Source organism: Amblyraja radiata, chromosome 15, assembly GCF_010909765.2.
Source record: "Amblyraja radiata isolate CabotCenter1 chromosome 15, sAmbRad1.1.pri, whole genome shotgun sequence".
Taxonomy (NCBI): Eukaryota; Metazoa; Chordata; class Chondrichthyes; order Rajiformes; family Rajidae; genus Amblyraja; species Amblyraja radiata.
Genome location: NC_045970.1, coordinates 8,696,109 through 8,721,468, shown reverse-complemented (window position 1 = coordinate 8,721,468; position 25,360 = coordinate 8,696,109). Strand labels below are relative to the sequence as shown.

The 25,360-nt window shown below is 40.5% G+C and overlaps 1 protein-coding gene across 2 annotated transcripts in view; it reads left to right on the top strand.

Moving 5' to 3' along the window:
• Positions 1-25,360, top strand: part of btaf1 (B-TFIID TATA-box binding protein associated factor 1) — a 110,261-nt gene that overhangs the window by 69,078 nt on the left and 15,823 nt on the right. For both annotated transcript variants that reach the window (XM_033033615.1, XM_033033616.1), the window contains exons 17-32: positions 789-931; positions 1,997-2,171; positions 2,774-2,977; positions 4,468-4,894; positions 6,498-6,688; positions 7,759-7,912; positions 7,996-8,105; positions 8,836-9,037; positions 12,153-12,301; positions 18,111-18,263; positions 18,537-18,658; positions 18,748-18,915; positions 19,042-19,119; positions 19,283-19,412; positions 22,137-22,278; positions 24,116-24,246. In XM_033033615.1, the coding sequence (XP_032889506.1) occupies positions 789-931; positions 1,997-2,171; positions 2,774-2,977; positions 4,468-4,894; positions 6,498-6,688; positions 7,759-7,912; positions 7,996-8,105; positions 8,836-9,037; positions 12,153-12,301; positions 18,111-18,263; positions 18,537-18,658; positions 18,748-18,915; positions 19,042-19,119; positions 19,283-19,412; positions 22,137-22,278; positions 24,116-24,246 (2,679 nt within the window). The remainder of the gene's footprint in view (positions 1-788; positions 932-1,996; positions 2,172-2,773; positions 2,978-4,467; positions 4,895-6,497; positions 6,689-7,758; positions 7,913-7,995; positions 8,106-8,835; positions 9,038-12,152; positions 12,302-18,110; positions 18,264-18,536; positions 18,659-18,747; positions 18,916-19,041; positions 19,120-19,282; positions 19,413-22,136; positions 22,279-24,115; positions 24,247-25,360) is intronic.

The following is a 25,360-nucleotide window of genomic DNA, read 5'->3' as shown; positions in this document are numbered from 1 at the left end:
ACCAACTCTTATCTACCTGCACATATTCCATATCCCTCCATTCTGCACATTCATGTGCCTAGCTAAATGTTCCTCAAATGCTACTATCGTATCTGCCCCCAGCACCAACTGCGGCAGTGCGTTCATACCATTCATCACCCTCTGCCTTAAAAACAAATTACCCCATACATCTCCTGTAAACTTTACCCCTCCCAACGTAAAGCTACGTTCTCTCGTATTTAATATTTCCATCCTGGGAAATTGCTTCTGACTGTCTACCCTATCTATATTTAATTTTATATATTTCCATCAGTTCTCCCCTCATTCCAGAGAAAAGAATCCAAGTCTGTTCAAGCGCTCCTTGTAGCTAATACCCCCTAATTCTGGTAAACTTCCTGTGCACCCTTTCCAAAGCCTCCACATTCTTCCTGTAATGGGGTGACCAGAACTGCATGCAATATTCCCAAAATGGCTTAAACGAACTCCTATAAAGCTGCATCATGAATTACTGGCTCTTATGCTCAATGCCCTGACCAATGAAGGAGAGCATACCATATGCTTTCTTTACCACTTAAGCAACCTTCTAAACTGAAGTAATAATCCATGTACTACCTCTTTGAGATTCAAATATAACTGGATTAAACTACGTTTGCAAGTAAATTAATACTTGTTACTGAACTAGAAAGTCTGATTCATAACTTTGCCTGGTTTCCTGGGTAGGAATATATTTATAATGCTAAAATTTGGAATACGAGGTTTGATGCAACTTGACCTACCAGCTGTGTGTAAACATTCTTCTTTTGATGTAGGAAAAATCTTGCAGTAAGCATCGACAAGGGCAAGCACCAACAAAAGAAGTGAGACAAGAATACATTGCTGGTTCAGACACCATTAATGAGGACCAAGCTACCAGAGATTATGTGGTAACTCGAACACGCCTAAAGGCAGCCAAGTAAGATAATGATTAAAATGTTACAATCCATTTGTTTTCAGGATCACATTATGTTTCCAAAACTCGAATAATTGTGTCTTCAGATATTTTTTTTAAAAGTAAAAATATTAGGAATCGCATAGCACAGTTATAAAATGCCACCTTTCCAGCTCAACAAAGGACGGGAACATTCTTCGGAAAAATTGTAGCTTTTGCCTCGATAGAAATAGTAATTTCATAGTTGTGTTGATTTGCTAAAAATGTTGCAGAGATAGCTAAGTTCCACAATATTCATCTTATCCTTTAAAAAAAAAATAATTTGCACTGCTACTTCACTGAAGATTGATGGGTTACAGAATATCTTGGATCCATCGACACGTGTAGCACATGCTGCAAATGCTCAACGGTTCCTAGCAGGATGAAACCCTGAGTCATACATGTCAGTGGTGAGCAGCTGCTCCTCTCCCCACAGGCCTGCCTAAAATCAGCCCTCACAGGCTTCCTCTCCACAGTGAGTCGAGGGGTGTTTTATTGGTGGAAGAGCACCCGTGGAAGGAGGGATTCGTGCCAGATTCCTGGGACAATAGCAGTGGGATGAATGGCATAGCCAAGTACAGCAGTATGGTGGGAAGGGGTTTGTGCGTTTGTTTACAGCATATTAATGCTGTAGGTAATATATTTATGTCTATTTCATAGTACAATACCCTAATTAATACTAATTCCATGCACACACTCATTCCTCAAATGCATCCCGAGTGCTAGGCATTGGGATTGGAAAGGTTTTGATTTTAATCCTAATCTGTTTAGGAGTTACAATAGGAAAACAAGTACTAATGCTTAAATAGTGGAGAATATTTTGCTAACCTATGCGTATCACCGTTCCGTCTGTACTTTTGTTATATCGGTTTTGTGTGTGTTTTTTTACCTTTGGATAATTATTTGTCTTCATTAAGTTAACAATGTGATGATTATTTTTGGCAAAGAAAGCCAGAGTATTTCTGAAGCAAGGGTTCCTCTGATTGAACAAATTGAACAGTTGTACATTTGTTTGTTTCACACTTTTAACACATATTTCCTTGTTTAAAGGTTGCTAGGAGCACTCTGTTGTTCCCTGTGTGAGCCAAGCGTTAACTCCATCAATCAAGAAGTTAAACCAGCTGAGTCTTTAGCTCAACTTTTACTGTTCCATTTAAATGCTAAGTCTGCTTTGCAGAGAATTGCTGTTGCATTAGTTATTTCTGAATGGGCTACCCTCAGGAAGGTATGGAGTTTATCTGAACTATTAATAATTTTTAATTGTTTTAATTTCTGTGTTTGTGCTTGACCAATTTAAAACATCGTTGGATTTTAAGCATACGTTGTCGATGATTTCTGTTACGATGCACTGTTAAGCATTTAACCAAACTATCCAAGTATCCTTGAGCAAATTGTTAAAGCTGTTGTATTGCTGGAAGTTTGTTGGGATTGGATCTGGTTAAGATTATATGCTTGAAGTATTAATTCAAGTCTCATTTTCATTGTATTTTCCCCCAACTTGACAGGATTTTTTGTTTAGATGTGGTCTCCCACTGTAACTCCATTGTTTTTTAACCTTCTTCGTGTAACAGAAGCTTTAGTTTCTATCTGTTTGTTGAAGTTTAAAAAAAACACACCATTTCAAGTAAGATTGCAGAATATGTAAGACGCACATTTCATTGAGAACATTTGCCTTTTGGCTTTCAGAGGAACTTGGATACATGTTAATGTGACTTTTAAACCACCAAGGATTATTCATACAATATTCAAAGTTTTGCATGTTGGGCTTATTGTGAGTAGTTTTAACTTTATGACATTGACTGAATCGTAGTCTTGATTTCATCCCAGGATTGTGTGGTGGTATCCAGTGCTGTTCAGCCACGATTGATGGCTATATTGTCAGAACATCTTTATTATGATGAGATAGCTATTCCGTTTACACGAATGCAGAACGAGTGTAAGCAACTGATTGCATCGTTAGTTGAAGCCAACTGTGATGTCGGGAGCAGTGTGAATAACAGCGTATTTACCATAGATCAAGCAAATGAACTGGTAAGTAAATTTGTTTAAACAGAAAAGCAACAATGAGATCTGCAGACTAGACAGCAAAAGGCAATTGTCGAGGAATACACCATCGAGCCAGTAAAATTCATTTAAACAAATTCCAAGCATGATAGTTGACAACAGATATTCATGAATTAGTGTCTTAAAATGCCGCTTTTCAAAGGACATTTGTGACCTGCACACCAATGTGATTTTATTTTGAAGTAATTTCTGAATAACTTTAAAACCTTTGATAATTTGATGGAAAGCTGCAAGTTTTATTTAATGTACTTGGAATCGTTAGGTGGCCGTGATTTTCTTTAATACTTGTTCTCAAGTGATCATAGTGGAGGCTCCATGTATAGTGAAAGATCACAAACTACTTGCTTAACCAACAAGAATTCCTCATTTGATAAAACCGAAATTGGTCGTGGCAGAGAAAGAAAATTGCATTTTACTTCTTTGAAGTTTAGTAATACAGTAAACCTTCATTTGAACGGACCCCTTTATAACAGATTTTGGTTGTAGCGGACGGACCTGCAGACATCATCCCGGGTCGCATGGCATCCCCAGCTACAGACGCCACCCACAACTCGCATGGTGCATCAGAGAGCCCTTCTTCTCCCTTAGCGCGGCTGTTGTGGCTCACAATGTAGCCCCTACAGAGGGTGCTTTCTTCAGGCTGCTGTCACGAGTGGAACATGCTCGGTCACTATAGGGCTCCCTCCACTCGCCGCTGTCACTTCTTCCTGTCAGCCTGTCGCTTTGTCTGCTCCCCCCTCCACTGCCTTTGCCGCCTTTGCCGCCTTCTCCCCCAGAGTCGCCGACATACTCCACCTTGCAGAGTGCCGGCGGCTACAGGGGAGGGGGAGGGGTCAGAACAGGGAGCGGTCAGGGTGGTGGCAGGCAGTGGGGGAAGTATGTCGTGTGTGCGGAGTGGGGAAGGAGATGCTGGGGGGCTGCAGGCGGGTCACACCGGCGACTGCATCAGCCGGACGGTAGGGTAGCTGATGGGTAGAGCTCCCTGGTGCAGACCAGTGACTGACACCTAGTTTTAAGATGTGTTGGAGTAACTCAACAAACTGAATCATTCTGAAGAACGGTCCTGACATCAACTCTCCATGTTCTCTGGAGATGCTGCCTAACCCGCTGAGTTACTCCAGCACTTTGTGTATTAGCCATCATCTGCAGTTCTTTGTTTCTTTGCTACATATAATGATAATACCACACTCAGTTAACGAGGACAATATGCAATAACGGACACCATTCTTCCCCTCCCCAGCCCCCCATGGCCCGTTATAACGAGAGTTTACTGTATTTATTTTAAAACATTTCATCAGGCATTGTATTAAGAATAATCAAAAGAAAATATTTAAATGCTAGGTCAGTTAATGAAGGATTTACAAATTTGGTCAAGAACTAATTTTTTGATGTTCCCCTCATTTATATCTAATGCAAAATATAAATGAATGTACTTAATTCTATTTTTTTAATTAAAGATCACAACAGTTTTCAACGAAGTGACGGCATCCTTCGATGTGAAGTCCGACATTATCCAGCAGTTGGATAGCAAGCGGCAGCAGGTCCAGATGACTGTGACAGAGACAAATCAAGAATGGCAAACTCTCCATATTAGGGTCCACATGTTTTCTGCTTGTGCGGTTATTAACTTGCAGCAGCTTCCAGAAAAACTGAATCCTGTCATAAAACCATTAATGGAAGGAGTGAAAAAAGAGGAAAATATACTGGTGCAGAATTATGCGGCTTTTTGCATTGCTAAATTACTCCAACAGTGTACAGTAAGATGTCCTTGTCCCAATCCCAAAATTGTGAAAAATCTTTGCAACTCTGTGTGTGTGGACTGCACAGTTACCCCGTCAGCAACTTCTCCAGTCCCGACATCTAACAGTGTGGATAACTCTAAAGGTAATAGTACCTGAGAGGAATTGTGTTAATGTGTACAGGATGAATTAATTAAATGTAAACATTTCGCATCATATTTTGGCATTTCCTATCTATCCTTGTAAATGTGGTTGAAAAAGATAAATTTTGTATAATTTTGTGAGTCATTTCTTTTAATTGTTCTTCTGCGTTATGGGCCTGTTCCACTTGGGCGACTCTTTAGGCGACTGCCAGGGACTAATTTTAATGGAAGTCACCTACGACAACCTACGACAGCAAAATTTGTCGCCACTGTCGTCGAAAAATCACCTAAGTGGGACAGGCCCATAACTCCCCCAAGCTGGCTACTGCCCATTTCCCTTATGGGCCTGTCCCACTTGGGCGTCTTTTTAGGCGACTACAGGAGACTATGCGGTCGCCACATGTGCGCGGGTAGTTGCCGGGGAGTCGCCTTCATGGTCGTGAGTAGTTCCTGCATTCTCGGAACTAGTCGCGGCTTCATTCTGGTCGCCGCTAATTTTTCAACATGTTGAACATTTTTTGGCGACAGTGGCGACAATTTTTGCTGTTGTAGGTTCTGTCATAGGTTGTTGCCAGGTGACGTAGGTGAATTTGATTAAAATGAGTCCCTGGCAGTCGCCTAAGTGGGACAGGCCCATAAGGGGATTGGGCAGTAGCCAGCTTGGGGGAGTTATGGGCCTGTCCCACTTATCGTTTTTTTTTTTTGGGCGACTGCTGCAAAAGTTTCAACATGGTGAAAAATTTTCGGTGACAGTGGCAACAATAATTGAAAAATTAGCGGCGACCAGAATGGAGCCGCCATGGAGAGTAGCGAGAATTCTCGTGCCCTAGGTGCAGTGGTAGTGGGTTGCCAGGAGATCGTAGGTTCTCATAGGTTGTAGCCGATGCTGCTCATTGGGAACATAAACAGTAGTTTTCAGAACCAAGGATAACCAACCGGTAATGTTAATGTCCGCCGAGGTTCACAGCCCTGTATCTCTGGCTTCACCCCTTCTCCCACCCCTTCCTCTTTTAAAGGACTTAAGTGACCCTTCCCGTACACTGTGCTTTCACCATTTTAACTGCAGCGCCAACCATCCTGTTTATTGTGGTGTGTGTCTGTATCACATTGGCTTCGCACCGTGTGAATTTTACTCAGACAGCGCGCTTCCCCCGCATGCCCTGTCCCCCGCCTGCATAACTGGCTGATGAAGGAAGCTATGTGTGTGTGTTCAAGAGTCAAGAGAGAGTTTGTCATGTGTCCCAGATAGGACAATGAAATTCTTGCTTGCTGCAGTAAAACAGAGTATTGTGAGCAAAAATACAGAAAAGTTCAGTTCAATAAATAAGCAGATAAATAACCACTCTGACAGTCGCCGTTCCAGTCGCCGATTTTTCAACAACCTGCTACGACTTGACAGTCGCCTGAAAAATCGCCTAAGTGGGGCAGGCCCATTAATCATTCTGATAAGAGTGTGTTTTTGATAAATACGTACTGTGCCTAATATATACTTTTCAATATAATGTAACATTTTAAAAATACATGCTTAAAAATCAATTGCATTGGTTTATAATCTCAGTTAAAAATATATATATTTATCGCTTTAACTTTTTCATCCAAATTCAGGACCAAATTCTGAAAAAGATGGAATGCATCATGCTGTAAATAAAACCAGGGGAATTATCACACTTTACAGGCACCAGCAAGCTGCATTTGCTCTGACTAGTAGACGAGGGCCAACGCCTAAAGCTCTCAAGGGCTCATCTGCAGACATTCCTCAAGGGAGTGCAGGGATTAGTCTGAGTGAACATGATGAGGTAAATGACTAATTACAAATGAAACATAATACAGTTTAAACTGGGCAACTGTATATTTCTTGGTTGATTACATGCTAACAGGGCAAATAATTATTCTTTTCCAGGTACTTGTGTGAATTATTAATGCATCTTTGTTTAGAGTTACAACATGGAAACAGACCCTTCGGCCCACTGAGTCCACGATAACCTGTTCACACTAGTTTGATATTATCTCACTCTCTCATCAATACATATTATGAATCACATCTTCTACATATTGGGGGCAATTTACAGAGGCCAATTAACCAACAAACTCAAAAGCATTGGGGTGTGGGAGTACCCCGAGGAGACCCATTCGGCCATAGGGAGAACATGCAAACTCAGAACAGTCAGCATCTGAGATCAGAATCAAACCCGGGTCACTGGCTCTGTGAGGCAGCAGCTGCGCCACTGCTGCCTTTCTTCTTCCATCCTTGAATCTGGATGATCTACATCATTGATAGCAGTTTCCTTTAATAGGTTAGTGGTTTCGGGCTTTCTCTATGGACATTGAATGTGTTGAAAACTAGCCCCACAATGTGTTAATACATTGAGTAACTTGTGAACCTTGTGGAGCAGGAAAGTTTCTGGTTTAATCTATTCATTTATTTAATCTAACAGTGAATATATTATTAGTTTAGTTTAAAGATGCCGTGTGGAAACAGGCCCTTCGGCCCACTGAATCCACGACGACCAGCGATTCCCGCACACTAACACTATCCTCCACACAATAGGGCTAATTTTAGATTTATAGCAAGCCAATTAACTTACAAACCTGTACATCTTTGGAGTGTGGGAGGAATCTGAAGATCTTTGAGAAAACACATACAGGTCACGGGGAAAACGAACAAACTCCGTTCAGACAAGCACCCATAGTCAGAATCGAACCCAAGTCTGGTGCTGTAAGGCAGTAGCTCTACCACTAAGCCTGGATTGAAGAGGAACAACGCAATCTGGGTTGCTGCTTGTTCTGTTATTTCTGAATTTAAATACCACTTTGAAAACTGACTTTTGAATACAGAACTGAGGTACAACATTTATCTATGTTGCAGACCCAGAAGTCAAACTTAATTCAGAGAAGAGGGGCTGAGTATGCACTTACCACAATTGGAAAGCATTTTGGTGCAGAAATGGCTACAACTCTACCATATCTCTGGGACTCTATGGTTGGACTACTGAGCACCCATGTAGATGTCCAGAATTTCAGTATGTAGTTTTTTTTTTATACCATTACAGTTTTTCAAATTTCAGTTCCATATATTGAAAATGGCTTGTGTATGTTTTTACAGATGGAAATGTGGTACTTGAAAAGGGAGATGTTGCAGCCCAGGAATTAGTTAACTCATTACAGGTGCTGGAAATTACAGCAGCAGCAATGGGCTCTGATATCCATGCACAGGTTTGGTAAACATTACTCATACTGAAACAAATTGATTTAATATCCATACAACTAACTTTTATTAACCTAAGCTCGATATATTAAACACTGCACTTTTATGATAAAAAATATGGTGCTGGAGTGGAGAACATGAATAGGTGGTGTTTTGGGTCTGGACCCTTCTTCAGACTTTATGGTGGGGTGGGGGGAAGAAAGCTAGAAGAGAGGTGGGGGCAGGACAAAGCCTGGCAAGTGATGGGTGGATAGAGGTGAGGAGTCGGTTTGATTGGCAGATGGTTGGAGAAAGACCAGAGATGAAATGACAAATATGTGAGTTAAGGATAAACTATATGCAAATTGTGAGGCTGGATGAAAGAATATAGGTGGAAGGGGAGAAATTAATGCAAATCAAGGTGGGGCGCAGGGAACAGAGGAGAGGAAAGGGAACGGGTGCGGAGAATATGGGAAGGTTTGTAGGTTAATTACAGAATATCGGAGAATTCAATATTCATGCTATTGGGTTGCCAACTACCTAAGCGGAATATGAGGTGCTGTTCCTCCAGTTTGCATGTTGCCTCACTCTGGCAACAGAGGAAGCCCAGAACTGAAAGGTTGGTCAGCAACTGGAACTTTCAATTTGATGATCCTATCTATAATTTTGATGCACAATGCATATACTTTTACAATGTTTTTAAACATTATAATTCAAATGTACAATATTGAAAACTAATTTAAAGTTTTCTTTTTTCAGCTGTTGCAGCATCTTCCACGTCTTTGCACATGTTTGCGGCACCCATATACTGCAGTCAGACATATGGCTGCTAGATGTGTGGGTGTTATGAGTAAAATAGCTACAATGGAAATGATGAGCATATTTCTAGAGAAAGTACTTCCTTGGTTAGGAGCCATTGATGATAACACAAAACAAGAGGGAGCAATTGAAGCTCTAGCCTGTATCCTTAATATTCAGATTTGGATCAAATTATGTGTATTTTGTGTATTGATGATTCAGCCACCACGAGAAAATGGTAAAAAAAAAGTTTTGCTGACTTGCATTTTCACTAACTATCTTTCTCAAAGCCACATGTAGTTACTGGTATAGAATAGTATATAGAGTGCTGAACCACATTAATTATGTTGTACCAATGTGTGAATCAGTCATCAAAATGTCCTAACAGTTATAGGGTTGCCTAGTGGTTTAAAAGAAAAGCAATTCTGAGATTTAAAGCCAATTGAAAGAATCTGTTTCGTTTGCACTGTTGAACAATCATAGAATATTTTTGCTCTGATGGCTTTGCCTGTAGGTTTGAATGGTACAATGGAAAACCTCAGTGAGAATTATAAATGACATTCATATTTAAATCCATTGGTGGGTTCATCCTATCTTGTTCCTGTTAGTACCTCCAGTTTAAAAATTCTCAATTTGCATTCCTCCCAATTCATCAACAGCAGGGGGGGGAAACCATGTTTAATGAAGAATGAGGATGTTGTGTAATGGATCCTTTGCCCGTTTCTCCACTGCTGTGCAGTTCTGCGCACAATCCCCTCTAGACAGAACAAGGATAGAATTCCCCTGGTCCTCGCCTTTTTATCGACCAGCTTCTCTATCATCAGAGATGTCTTCATTCTTTAGGGAACGGGGGTTCCCCTCGTCCATTATAGATGAGGCACTCACGAGGGTCTCCTTGATTTCTCGCAGCTCCGCTCTTACTCCCCCTCCACCATTCGTAACAATGACAGAGTCCCCTTTATTCTCACCTTCCACCCCATTAGCCGTCGCATAGAGCGTATAATCCTCCTTTTTCGCCACCTCCAACAGGATCCCACTACTGGCCGCATCTTCCCATCTCCACCCCTTTCTCCCTTCCGCAGAGACCGTTCCCTCCGCAACTTACTGGTCAACTCGTCACTTCGCACCCTAACCACCTCCTCCCCAGATACTTTCCCCTGCAACCGCATGTCCCTTTACCTCCCCCCTCGACTCCATCCAAGAACCCCAATAGTCTTTTCAGGCAAGGCAGAGAGAGGTTCACTTGCACCTCCTCCAACCTCATCTACTGTATACGCTGTTCCAGGTGTCAACTCCTGTATATTGGCGAGAACAAGTGCAGGCTCTGCGATCGTTTCGCTGAACACCTCCGCTCAGTGTGCCTAAACCTACCATTCCCAATCTGACCTTTCTGTCCTGGGCCTCCTCCATTGTCAGAGTGAGGCCCAGCGCAAATTGGAGGAACAGCACCTCATATTTTGCTTGGGTAGCTTACACCCCAGCGGTATAAATATTGACTTCTCTAACTTCAAGTAGCCGTTGCTTTCCCTCTCTCTCCATCCCCTCCCCTTCCCAGTTCTCCCACCAGTCTTACTGTCTCCGACTACATTTTATCTGTGTACCGCCCACTACCCTGACATCAGTCTGAAGAAGGGTCTCGACCCGAAACATCACCCATTCCTTCTCTCCGGAGATGCTGCCTGTCAGGCTGCGTTACTCCAGCATTTTGCGTCTACCTTCTCTGTCCACCACTTCATTCCCTAACATTTGCTCCATCTTCAACACGATCTTGCTACCAGCCATTCTTCCAATCCCTACCTCTTTCCACAGAGAACACTCCCCCCACAACTCCTTGGTTTACTCATCCCTTCCCACTCAAACTGCTCCTCCCCAGGTACTTTCCCCTGCAACTGCAGGAGATCTAACACCTGTCCCTATACATCGTCCATCATTTTCAGATGTGATAGAGGTTCACATGCACCTCATCAAAACTCATCTACTCATTTGATGCTCCTGATGTGGCCTCCTTTACATTGGCGAGACCAAGTGGAGACTAGGTGAATGTTCCGCCAAACACTTGCACTCGGTCTGCCATGGCCTGCTGGATCTCCTGGTTGCTAACTATTTTAATTCCCATACCGACCTCTCCTTCCTAGGCCTCCTCCATTGCCGGAGTGAGGCTATGCACAAATTGGAGGAACAGCGCCTCATATTCCCTGGGTAGGTTACTGCCAAACAGTATGAATATTGAATTCTCCTATTTTATATCACTCCTCCCTCCCCTTTCTGCTTCCTCTGCCTCCATCATCCCCACATCCCTCCATCTGGCTTTGCATTTCACTCCTTTCCTTATCTGACGCCCCATTTCATCTCCAGCCTTTGCCCTCCTATCTACCAATCGACCCACCCCACTCTGTTTACACTAAACAATGTCCATACTTTGTCCAGCTCCCACCTCTATTCCAGCTATTCTTCTCCTACAATGTCTGAAGAAAGGTCCGAAATGGTGCTTTCCTATTCCTCGCATAAATGCTGCCTTACCCACTGAAGTACTCCAGATTTTTTTGTGTTTTACTCAAAAGTCCAGCATCTGCAGTACCTGGTGTCTACAAGAATATTTGCCCAAACATCAGTAAAACCTGCATAGATGTATTGAATTTTTGTCCATAAAGTGGAATGATTTGTAATTTTAGCCTCTTCTAACTAACTTTAAGCTCGATAACGGGTTCTCTTCGATAAATATCAAAGCAATTATTACTTTTTATTGTTTCTCCAAGGAGGCATCTTTTCCACAATGCCTGCTCTTCTCAGTCTGAAACTTTGTAAAGACTAGAATGTGAAATGGGCATAGATGTTGATGCATTCATCGTTACTATTCTGCTGTTAAGACATATTGAAAGGAGTCTTCCCCTATTCTCGCCATGGAACTAACTGAAGATGCTAGCTCTTGTAGCTACTAATCTTGATGCATGCGTAACTCTAAAAGGGAATAAAGTTTCCTGATTGGTTGAATAGACATCAACTCCAGTAAAACCTTTAACACTTGCACTCAAGAAAATCTGCAAAGTTTCAATTAGTTATTCACATTTCATAATTTTGGTATAAAATATAAGTGACTTGCTTTTGGACGGTTCTCTAAATGTAGGTGTTAGAATTGCAATTAAATGACTAATATATATGAAGAGCAATACAGAATATATGTGCGTTTATTATTACCTTATGTGCATTTTTTCATTTCCTTTCAAAAATGCTAACAATGAGAGTAATGGCAAAAATAGTTCCTTAACAACAATATACAGGTATAATGGAGCAACTTGATGTAGATATAATCCCATACATTGTTCTGTTGGTAGTCCCTGTACTGGGCAGAATGAGCGACCAAATGGATAGTGTACGATTTATGGCCACCCAGTGTTTTGCAACATTGATTAGATTAATGCCACTCGAGGTAAGTTTTGAAAATTTATATTTTGGCAGCTCTGTGTTGTACTGGATGTAGACAATCCTGTGGCCCACTGTGGATCCAACTGTCCAATCAAATTTAATGAATTTAAACCATCTAATTTAGAGATTAAATGAAATTGCTTTTCAATTCAAATTAATTTAATTGCACGTTGCTGTTTTCTGACTTGTGAGATACTTGATTGTCATGAATGTGTTGAGTTTACAGGTGAGAAAACTTGAATTATGAAAACAGAATTGTGAAGCTATGTTGGCACACAACATATTCACTGTACCTCACGTGTCAATAAACTGAACTAACCAACTAAAAACATCAGGATATAAAGAATAAAATTAGTTGGATGATTTAGTATAATCAGTGTTTTATTTGTGTCGTCCTAGAATCTGTGGTTTTTAGAATTTTAGAATAATAAAGAAAATATAGAAGAACATTTGACCACCCCAAATTTTTAATGGAACTTTTCAATTAAGCAGGCAAAGCAAAATAAACTTAACGGCACACTCCTTTAAAATTGTACCATTTTAATCCATTTTGTCTCTCCTTGTTCTTACCAAAATATGTTTTATCATTTGACTGCTTTTTCCGTATCTTTTTTTTTCCCCCTTGGGGATTTTTTTTAGCTTTCATTGAGACTACATCAACTGCACTTGAAGGCAATGTGTTTCGGATCATGTCTTGCAGCATACTTTTTTAAATCATGTTGGTCTGGTTCTTTACCTGATCATTTTAAATCTAAGTTATCCACATTGATTTTTGCATTAACAAAACGTTTATAAATAAATCATCAACATCCTTATGACCTCTCAATTTCTTATAAGGGGGACCAGCTCCCAACATTTTGGATCTCTGCACAATGCTGAAGTACTCCATCCATTCAATCATTCAAATAAATCCATTACAAGCCCTTAGACACCCTTTTCTATCTTGAGTATACCTCCTCTCACCCTGCTCCATTCCATTTTGCCAGTTTCCCATCATCTGTTCTGATGATGAGACTTTCCACACCATGTCTCATGTCTCTGCAATCGTAGTTCCCCTTTAACATAGATGACAGAACACTCCACTGCGTCTGCTCTATTTCCTGCGCTCCCCTTCCTCTCCATCCAGCTAAAACAAGGAATGGTTTTCCCTTGTCTTCGCTTTCTATTCTAGCAGCACACACATTTTCTGCCAGATTTCATCTGAACGTCCATCTATCTCTCCCCTTTCAGCATTCTAAAGGGCCTGTTTCCTGCATGATTCTTTTGTTCACATCTCTATCTCCATTCATTTGCCTTCTTGCTGCACTTTCCCCTTTGATTATAGGTGGTATGATACCCAATGTGGGCAGCACAGTGGTAGAGTTGCTGTCTCACAGCGCCAGGGACCCGGGTTCATTCCTGACTATGGGTGCTGTCTGTACAAAGTTTGTGCGTTCTCCCTATGTCCGCGTGGGTTTTCTCTGGGTGCTCTGGTTTCTTCCCCCACTCCAAAAATGTACAGATTTGTGGGTTAATTGGCTTCAATTAGTGTACAGGGTGATCGCTGGTCAGCATGGATTCGGTGGGCTGAGGGACCGGTTTCTGTGCTACATCTCAAGCCTAAAGCCTAATAAAAAAGAACTGTAGGTGCTGGTTTAGGTATCAAAGAGATTTAATACTTACTCTTATACTTTTTTTAATATATATTTTATTATGCCTGCTTTTTACCTCTTCCTGTCCCACTATCAATTGAGCCAAACACTCTCAGACAAAGTTCATTTGCGTTTATTTCAATTTTGCTATTGTATTCACTGCTTGAGATGCGGTCTCTTCGATGTTCAAACACTTTGCCTTAACTGTGCCTGATTGATTAGTTCCGACATATGATTGTTCATTTGTAAGATTTGCACTTTTACTCTTCTATGAGTATTTTGTGCATTCATTTTATTTCAGGTTTCTGGCAACTGCTGTGATCTCCATCTCTCTGTCCCAATATTTTTTTTTTGTTTACTGCCTGCATTCATCTCCTTTTCTGCACTCCTTATCATATCAGCAATGATTAACAAACATCCATCACCCTCTCTTAAATGGCACCAACTTTGTTTCAGCTTTATTTTTGTTTTCATGTTCTTCTTTCTACAACTTAAAATATACTTGTTTCTTTGCTCTTTCAGATCTGATGAAAGATCGTCTCCCTGAACCATTGTTTCTCCATTGTGCTGTCAGATCTAAAGAGTAACACCAGCACTTTCTGTTTTTATTTTTAAATCATTTTCTTCCATATCCCAGGATATTGATATTGGGAGATTCAGTGATGATTATGCCATGATAACCCAAAGTAAATGAAATATTCCAACTTTTTAATCATTCTAAGGATGTGGGCTTTGCCGGCGAAGCCAGAATTTAATTGTCCATTCGTAATCACCCTTGAAAAGACGGTGGCGAACTGCCCTTTGAACCACTCCAGTTTTTGAAGTGTTGGGATTCTCGCAATGCTGTTTGGGAGGGAGTTCCAGGATTTTGATCCAATAATGGTGACGAGATGGTGATATATTTCCAAGTCAGGATGAAGTGTGGCTTGGTGGACAACTTCCTGGTGGTCCCGTGCTTTTTCTGCCCTTGTAGCTGGTAAAGATTGTGGGTTTGGAAGGTGCTGGCTAAGAAGTCTTAGTGAGTTACTGCAGTGCTTCCTGTAGATGGTACAAATTGTAGCTAAATGATGTAGGTGGGGCATTAGTGAATAGTTTGGATGAGGTGGGCTGCAATGTCTTGTATACTGCTGAGCTTTTGAATGTTATTGAAGCTGTAGACAAGTGGAGAATTCCATCACACTCCTGATTTGAGTCTTGAAGATGGTGGACTGGCTTTGCAGAGTTAGGAGATGAGTTGTGTGCTGCAGATTCCTAACTTCTGACCTGCTCTTGTAGCCATATTGTGTATATGGCTACACCAGTACAGTTTCAGGCCAGTGTGAACCCCAGGATGTTGATATTGGGCGATTCAGTGGTGATTATGCCATTGAGTTTCATGGGGTTATGGCTGCAATTTTTGTTGTTGGATGTTGTCATTGCTTGGTACTTCTACAATACAATACAATTTATTGTCATTTGGGCCTCAGTGAGGCTCAAACGAAATTCTGTTTCCACAGCCATACAAACAAAGACAATTCCTAGACATACACACATACACATACACATTTAGTTCACACAAACATCCATCACAGTGGACCCACTGTGATGGAAGGCAAAGTCTTTTCTCTCCCCTGTTCTCCATGTCTCTCCCGATGTCGAAGCCCCAGGCGGGCGATGATAAGTCCCACGGCCATTTTAGGCCGTGCCGGGCGATTTACGGCCCCGCTCCCGGTCTAGAAGTCTCGAAGTTGGAGCCCCCGGCGGGCGCTGGAATGTCCCACGGCCATGAATCCGCACCGGGCGATGTATGACCCCGCTCCGGGTCGTTCCAACCCCGCGACACGGGCTGGAGAAGTCGCGTTGCGGGAGCTCCGGGAAGCGGTCTCTCTCTCCCCCCGGACCCGTGAGCTCCCGATGTCCCAGTCCACCGGACCTGCGGCTGAGTTGCTGGAGCCTCCGAGCCCCAGGAGTCGAGTCGCAGCAGCGAGTCACCACCGCTCCCCACGCTCCGAGGCCGGCCAGCCCCACGATGGTGAATAGTCCGCAGCTCCGCAGCCTCCCGAGCCCCCGGGTCGTTCAGGCTGGAGGCCGCTCCACGGTGCTAGGCCCCAACGACAACGAAGACCTGACAGGGAAAAGGTCGGGTCTCCCAGACAGGGAAGAGATTTTAAACGGTTTCCCCCTCCCCCCCCCCCCCCGCCCCCCACATATACACATTTAAAACCAGTGTTAAAAAACACCAAACACTACATTTAACTAGACAAAAAATTAAAAAAAGACAGACAGGCTGTAGGGGCCGCTGCAACGGGTGAGTCGCGCCGCCTGTGGAGTGAATGTTGCTTGCCACTTGTCAGCTCAGGCCTGGATATTGTCCAGGTCATGTTGCATTTGGACATGGTCTGCTTCGTTCCCTCATGATAGGTGTTGAACATTGTGCACCTCTTCTTCTGACCTTTCGATTGAAGAAGGTTCAGTACTGAAGCAGCTTAAGGTGGTTGGGCCTTGGACACATCGTTGGGGAACTCCTGCGGAGACATCCTGTGGTTGAGATGGTTGACTTTTGTTGGTTATAATTCCCCTGATTTCCATTGACTCCAGTTTAGCTAGGGTTCCTTTATGCCATAGATTAGATTAGATTAGATTTGTTTATTGTCATTCAGACCTTTCGGTCTGAACGAAATTTTGTTTCCCTGCAGTCATACATATAATTTAAAAAATGACAAAAACACACAATCAACACAAATTTAACATCCACCACAGTGAGTTCACCAAACACCTCCTCACTGTGGTGGAAGGCAAAATCTTAAAGTCTCTGTCTCTTCCCTCTTTGTTCTCCCTCTGCGCCGAGGCGACAGTTCAACCTCCGCGGGTGGTCGCTGCACATATTCTGTTCTGATGTGAAAGGCAATCACTTGCATTTCCCTGAAAGCAAATCGGTGCTTTATAAAGGCTTATTTTTAAACTCTATCCCTTTGTCATAAGAAATAAAACAATAATCTCATATTTTTTCATCATCTTTTGCTGCTGCCTTAAAATCGATGGATATACACTCCAAGATCATTTTGTCTCTGTGCTCTCCTTAAGTTTTACTATTAAGTTCATATTTCTTCTCGAACTTCTTGCTAATGTACAGTCTTCACATTTGTCTGCTTTTATTTGCCTGCTAACTTCATGTCCAAATCCTCCTAAATTCCCTTATCCTCACTGTTTACTAAAATTGAGTTTTACGTTGTTTGTATACTTGATATCATACCCTAAACATAGATGACAGATAGTTATTGTGTCAAAGGGTGGCATAATTTTAATTTGAGTATTGTTGAATGTTGCCACCCAAAAAAAAATTGCATGGGAGACTTTATAACTTTTACCTGTGGTTGCGATTAAGTTTAAGTTTCTTGCAGAAATTTGAGTCCCAAACTTCCTCACAGCAGATCACTGCTATAAATTCAAGTTTGCATAGAGTGCCAACTTCTGCAGATATGCAGCAATTGTTGATAAATCTGCCTTGTGTCAGACCAGATATAACATAGGTTCAGCAATTCTGTTATTTTCATTGGAAAGCAGTGGTTGCCGGGCAAGTTTCAGATAATTTATACTTTTTTGGTTTAATTGAATAAATAGGAAGAAAATGCTGAGAAACATATGTTTTAGTAACTTTTGAAATACAAGGACATAGTTATTAATTTGACCACTCAGTTTGTTCTGTAAATCACTTTTCCTGAAAATATCAGTTCTTTATAAAAATTTGCAAATCTTTGCCTCTTGTTCTTAAGAGGCTGGTGGAGAAATAATGAAGAGTACAACATCGGGGAAATTCAGTTTGAAGTTTAATGTAAGTGTGAAATCCAGTTTGTGAGCAGCAAAGTCACACAAACCAGCCGAGAGCTGATGGCCTATGAGGAGGTGCAGCGAATCCTTTGGACTACACTGAAAATTGTATGCTGGTATCTCCAAACTCAAAGGAAACCACACCTATGTAGGATTGTTTCTGCCAACGAACACTTAGTCTTTCACTATTTATTCATGTATTTGTTTTTTCTTTATTTATTGATAAGTCCTAGAGTGAATTCAGTATTTAATCCATTACATTGTTCAGTTCCCCAATCCTTCCTTCCCCATGTAACTAAGGGAATGAAAGATTTGTAATTTTAGTTGCACAATGGAATATGTGATACAAATTCTAAATTGCAGTCAATTTTACAGGCTGGCATTCCGAATCCACCAAATATGTCAGAAGAATTGATTAAACAAAAAGCCAGAGAGCGACATTTTTTGGAACAATTATTAGATAGCACCAAGTTGGAAAATTACAAAATTCCTGTTTCTATCAAAGCAGAGCTCAGGAAATATCAGCAGGTAAGAAACCCATGTTTTTTGTGTCTATCTTTGGTTTAAACCAGCATCTGCAGTTCCTTCTTGCACACCATGTATTTTCTTGATAGCTCTTGAAAGGAAAGGTTTTAGTGGCATTTTGAACGGTTATTGTAATAGTATTTTTGTAGGCAATTTAATGCCATCTGCAAGATTCTGGTTTGTGAACTTATTTTAGCCGATGTTGATCTCTATTGGTATGTCAGAAAAAAAAGTTATATTTTAATAGCTATTCTCTTATGCATGTTATTATTTAAGGATGGTGTAAACTGGTTGGCATTTCTGAACAAATATAAGCTTCATGGCATTTTGTGTGATGATATGGGCCTGGGAAAGACTCTGCAATCAATTTGCATTCTTGCAGGAGATCATTTCCTCAGGTAAGTAGAAGCAAATGATTTGTTTCTTTTTTTTTATTGTTAAAAATGGAAAACTAGCAGAACAACAGCCAACTTCCATCTTTCCACAGGGTTCAGGAGTATACAAAAACTCAGGCAGAAGATCATTCACCTCTACCTTCATTGGTAGTGTGTCCTCCAACGTTAACAGGCCATTGGATAGACGAAGTAGGAAAGTTCTGTACTAAAGAAATATTGCATCCATTGCACTATACAGGACCTCCCACTGAGCGGGCTAGGTAAATCATGCCATGACCTCAGATTCACGGATGCAGTAATTATTAATCTATTTAATCATTTTTGCGGCATGCATCATTTAAAATTTGAGGCGTTTTAACCTGTTTTTATTTTGTATTGGTTTTCAGGTTACAGCACCTTGTGAAAAAACACAACCTTGTTGTGGCATCGTATGATGTTGTTCGAAATGACATTGATTTTTTCAAGTAGGTATACATTTGCACTTGCTCTTAAAATAACAGATGTTCTATTCTGTTGACTATTTGAATGTGTTTTATGTTAATTAACAATATGGAATTATTTTTAATCATTTATATTGTCAGGGACATGATCGATTTGCATGAAATATTTGAGCTTTTCTGTTTTCAGAAATATTAAGTGGAACTATTGCATTCTTGATGAAGGGCACGTCATCAAGAATGGTAAGACAAAACTTTCAAAGGCAGTAAAACAGCTAACTGCAAGCTACAGGTTGATACTTTCTGGGACACCCATACAGGTATTTATCTTTTAAGTGATACAGAACATGGCCAAATCATGGTACGGTCCATTGGGGGGGATAAAAGAAAATACCAAGTAGATGATTGAAATTATGAAGGAATTTGTCATTTGAACCACACAATGGAAGTTGCAAATGCAACGTGCACTGTTCTGGTAGAATAAAGTAGATGTATATAGGGTTCAACAGACAGCGATATTGTGCATTATTTTATTATATGCTGAAAATAAATCTTTGCCAAGAATGACTAAGATTTGAAAAAAATCTGACAACGAATGTTTTGAGGACTGTATAGGGTTTAACCAATATTAGTACATAAATACACAATACTGAATCACATTGAACATTTGGGGATAATGCTCCAGTCATCACTAGAAGTCATTGTTAATTAAAAGCTTGTGCAGTACTGTACATCCCACACTAAATATATTTTCTGATTACACGGACCTTTACTCTCTCAGGTTTGCATTTTACAAATATTAGGTGTGGCACATTACTGGCTACTGTCTAAACTTTTGACCTTCCCAAGGGCAGTTGGTTATGATCAGGATGATTCCCTACTTAAGCTATTTTGTATTGGAGACGTTTTAAATATTGAGTAGAATCTCGTTCAATTGGCTGAGAATGTAGAAGTTTCACCTCTTTAAAACAGTAAATCTGTGTTTTTGGTAGATTAGATGATTTTGACATATTTAAGTCCAAAAATGTTTTAAAACGTTTCAAAACATTACTTGGTAAATAAGAAACTAAATACATTTCAGAGATGAAATAGATAAAACAAATGGAGATGTAAACTACACATTTAAAAAGGAGATCCGATGAAGGTTACATTTTTTAAAATAAATTATTTAAATAAATAAAAGAAGATTGAAGCAGGTCAACCATAATGACTTAAGGAGCAAAATAAAATAATGTTTGACTTTTAAACGTAGATGGATTGACCATGTATAATTGGAAAAAGTAATATCCTAAGTGAATTTTATACAGTTGTAGAATTAGAATTATAAAATTTAAAATTATTCTTGAAAATGTATGCAAATAATACAACGCAGTTACAGTATGTCTCACTTTTGATATGTCTTTTATATTTGTTCATGTCTTTATTATTATTTAGTTATTTTTGTCTTGACAGTCATTTGATTATAGGGGCAATGACCACTATCAGTTATTTTTGGTCTCCTTTAGAATAACAGGAAGGTTCCCCTGCAAAATTTGAATTACAAACAGCATCCTAATTCAGAGGATCCAGAAATTCCATGTGACCTGGCGTATACATTTATGGAAATAGACTAGAGCATTGCTTGAAGTGTAAAGTACTAGAAATAATGATTATATGAGGACAAGAAGGAAATGAAAGGGAATAATGTTTGCAGCCTTTCCATTAACTACCATGGTTGCTTCTTTTACTTAATGGAGATCATTAATGAAAGAATTATGATTACAGTAAATCCTCATTATAATGGACCATGGGGGTGGGAGGAGGGGCCATGTTATCTGTTATTGCTGATTGTCAGTTATAGCAGAGTAAGGGATTCACTCTAACCACCTAGTTGTTTTCAGAATCAAAGTTCATTGTAACAAGCTAAAAATGTATGTTTGTTACTGCTAAAAATACTAATGGCTGTTTATTTACATTGTTTACATAACATTGTTTAATAGAGTAAAGGGCCTGTCCCACTGTACGAGCTAATTCAAGAGTTCTCCCGAGTTTCCCCTGATTCGAACTTGGAGAATTACGGTAATAGCCGCTCGTAGGTACTCGGGGCTCTCGTGGACATTTTTCAACATGTTGAAAAATCTTCACGAGCTTACCGCGTTTCTCGAGTACCTGCCGTTAGCGTTACGAGCCGCTAAGAGAAGTCCCGAGCTCCGACGTACCCGCTACATACATTCTACGTGCTTACCATGAGTTTGATTTTTATTAAACACGGGAGAGCTCTTGAATTACCTTGTAGAGTGGGACAGGCCCTTTACCCGACGATAGAAGCAATTACGTGTCAATTTCAGTGCTTGTCAATTTCAATAGCTTCCGCAGTGTAACTAGCAGCCTGTGATCTTTAAGGGACAGTCTGCTATAACTGAAATCCATTATAAAGATGTCTAATGATGAGGATTTACTGTACTCAATGTACATGGGAATGATTCTCTTGAATGGTTAAAAAGTACAAAGTCATCCTTGTAGTTAATGTGATTAAGGAGACAGGGCTTTTAAAATTAAAATTGAAAATACAAGAATTAGAGAAGACAGCAAAAATCAATTGAATTTTATTTATTGACCAACTGTTTTCATGCTAAACTGGTGAGAAAGGGTTTTATATGAAAAAGCCATGGGTTTTTCATAATAACCCAAATAATAAGGTATTGTTTTAGTATAATGAAAAGATTCAGATTAAAGCAAAGCTAAAAGAAAATAAAGTAAGTAGATCGCTCTAATTTTTTTTTTTAATTGACGATGGGTGCCATTGCAGCTTTATCCAGCTTTTAAGGTTCAATGAAATTTTAATCTCTTTGTCCATAGCACATAGACTTCAGATACATTTGTGCTTTGTAATTTCATTTTAAAAATATTGATCAATAGATAACATATTGTCTGTGTCACTTGACATGTTAATTAATCTCAACTCATTAGATGTATTGGAAGTAAACACTGCAACAGTTTGATCTGTGGACGTTCGCATAAACATTTAGGATGTTCAATTTGAGTTTAATTTTGTATCAATGCAGAACAATGTCTTGGAACTCTGGTCATTGTTTGACTTCCTGATGCCAGGGTTTTTGGGTACTGAACGACAGTTTGCAGCACGTTATGGAAAGCCAATATTAGCTAGCAGAGATGCTAAGAGTTCTTCAAAGGAGCAGGAAGCAGGTAAGATAATATTTTGAATCTGACATATTGCCATAGGGTTTGAGTGTGACAATGTCAAGAGAATACGTGTTCAGCACGGACTAGAAGGGCCAAGATGGCCTGTTTCCGTGCTGTAATTGTTATATGGTTATATTCCTTGACCAGTCTGTGGTGCAGGTTGGTCATTTTCAACATCAGTCCAAAACGTTTGTGATAGAACTTTACAGCATTGACTGGTCTGGAAGTGACTTTGCTGTGACTGAATTTGATGCATAGGTTAATGCCAGTATGTCCATTCAGTTTTATTTTATTTCTTTGCTTGTATTAATGATAAATGTACAACTGAACAACTTTGGAGTTTGCAAGAATCAATCAGTCAGAACAGTCACAGAAGGGCTTGATATTGTGGGGAGAAGGGAAAAATATGGATATATACGTTGAAATTGCAGTTATGAAGATTTTTGAGCTTTTTTATTTTCCTAAGTCCTTTGATAGTAAAACGTTACGCCGTTGATTTTCTGGCACCATTTGTTCCAGAGCCTTGCTGGATTATCTGTTTTGCCAGACCAACAGAGGTCGGGTAATAGTTTAATTTAGAGATGCAGCGTGGAAACAGGCCCTTCGGCCCACTGAGTCCATGCCGACTAGTCATTCCCGCAAACTGATGCTATCCTACACACTAGAGGCAATTTACAATTGCACCAAGCTGATTAGCCTACAAACCTGTGCGTCTTCGGAGTGTGGGAGCAAACAGGAGATTCCGGAGAAACCCCACCCAGGTCACAGGGAAAGTACAAACTCCCATGGTCAGTGACCCGGGTCTCTGGCGCGGCAAGGCAGTAGTAAAGTTTAGTGTAAAGCGTTCATCCTGCATATCACAATGTACTGAGAGAAATGGAGCAACAACTTGATGTGTGAGTGGAAAAATAAAGATATACAGAAGACCAGGGTGCTCATGTATACAGCACCTGAGAAGAATCGTTTCGGTACCGTGATTTTGTCTGGTTTAAATGAGGTGCCGGTGCATCGGTTGCTGGAAAATCAGTGGTGTACCAGTACTAAATATTCAGTTCACTCGGTATGATTTCCTAGACCTGTAAGATAATAACATAACACCTGTCCCTCTACTTCCTCCCTCGACTCCATCCACTGACCCCGACAGTCTTTTCAGGTGAGGCAGAGGTTCACTTGCAACTCCTCCAACCTCATCTACTGTATCTGCAGTTCCAGGTGTCAACTTCTGTACATTGGCAAGACTAAGCGCTGGCTCGGCGATTGTTTTGCTGAACACCTCCGCTCAGTCCACCTTAACCTACCTGATCTCCTGGTTGCTCAGCACTTTAACTCCCCCTCCCATTCCCAATCAGACATTTTTCCATTGTCAGAGTGAGGCCCAGTGCAAATTGGAGGAACAGCAGCTCATATTTCGCTTGGGTAGCTTACACCCCAGCGGTGTGACTTCTCTAACTTCAAATAACCTTTGATTTCCCTCTCTCTCTCCATCCCCTCCCCTCCCCTTCCCAGTTCTCTCACCAGTCTTACTGTCTCCGACTACATTCTATCTCTGTACCGCCCACTCCCCTGACATCAGTCTAAAGAAGGGTCTCGACCCGAAACGTCACCCATTCCTTCTCTCCAGAGGTGCTGCCTGTCCTGCTGAGTTGCTCCAGCATTTTGTGTCTACTGATTTAAGCCAGCATCTGCAGTTCTTTCCTACACAGATAATTATATAATTAAGAATTAAAGGTTTGATACTAAAATATCTTAAGTCGGTGTAATGAAGTTTTAATTTGTAATTTTCATTTCATATATTAGTTGTAGTAAGAATTCAAAATAAACATTGTCCATTGCGGCATAGGTGTTCTTGCAATGGAAGCATTGCATCGACAAGTACTTCCTTTCCTGCTACGCAGAATGAAGGAAGATGTCCTTCAGGATCTTCCACCGAAGATAATTCAAGACTATTACTGTAATCTCAGTACTTTACAGGTATGTTGTAATATCATATGTTTCATGAAGAAAGCTGCAACAAAATCACAGTGTCTAAAATAATATAATGCAGTGATTTTTGTGTGCTAAATGTACAGAAATGTAATTGCTAAATGTGTCTATATATGTAGAATGGAAATGGGCCTTCTATTGGTTTCACATGCACATGCATGGAGGCTAACAGGAATGCTCAGTGATGCAAATAAAGTTGCAACACATTTTGGTGCACAATTCTGTCACTTGCATCGATTTTCTGTTGCACGCATTAATTTTCTTGCAAAGCAGAACTAGACAACTGGAATTATTTGAAAGGGGCCTAACTACCTGCCCACTGACCAGAAGCTGGTCTTCAACCTGGCTTCTGTTTAATGTGGTTTGGACTCGCTAAGAAATTTAGTGTATTGTGAGTATTAAACTTAGTGGAAGGCAGCTTGGACAAAGGAAAGACAATTGCATTAATAAAACATTAAATTCAAATTAATTGAGACTGGATTATACAGAGCTAGAGAGGCAGGTGTGCTCATCTGGTTGAGATATGATCAAATGAGAGATTAGTATCTTCTCTCCTCCATCCTCTTTCTAGCCTACTCTCTCCGACCCCTGCCCAAACCATCCTCGTACAATAGCTGAGATCTGTTGCGATCGTGGGCCCTTTTTACCACTCTGGATGCTGTTCCTTCCCCTCTTACTGCCTCAAACCTTTCTTCACTACTTCCCCATTGATTCGCATCCTCATTTTATTCCTGTATTTCAGAGGAAGAAAATCGAGGACAAAGGGTTTAATTAGGAAAGGGAAAATAGATTATGAAAGAAAACTGGCAGGGAACATAAAAACTGACTGCAAAAGTTTTTATAGATATGTGAAGAGAAAGAGATTAGTAAAAACAAATGTAGGTCCCTTGCAGTCAGAAACAGGTGAATTGATCATGGGGAACAAGGACATCGCGGACAAATTGAATAACTACTTTGGTTCCGTCTTCACCAAGGAAGACATAAATAATCTGCTGGAAATGGCAGGGGACTGAGATGGAGGAACTGAGTGAAATCCAGTTTAGCCGGGAAGTGGTGTTAGGTAAATTGAATGGATTAAAGGCCGATAAATCCCCAGAGCCAG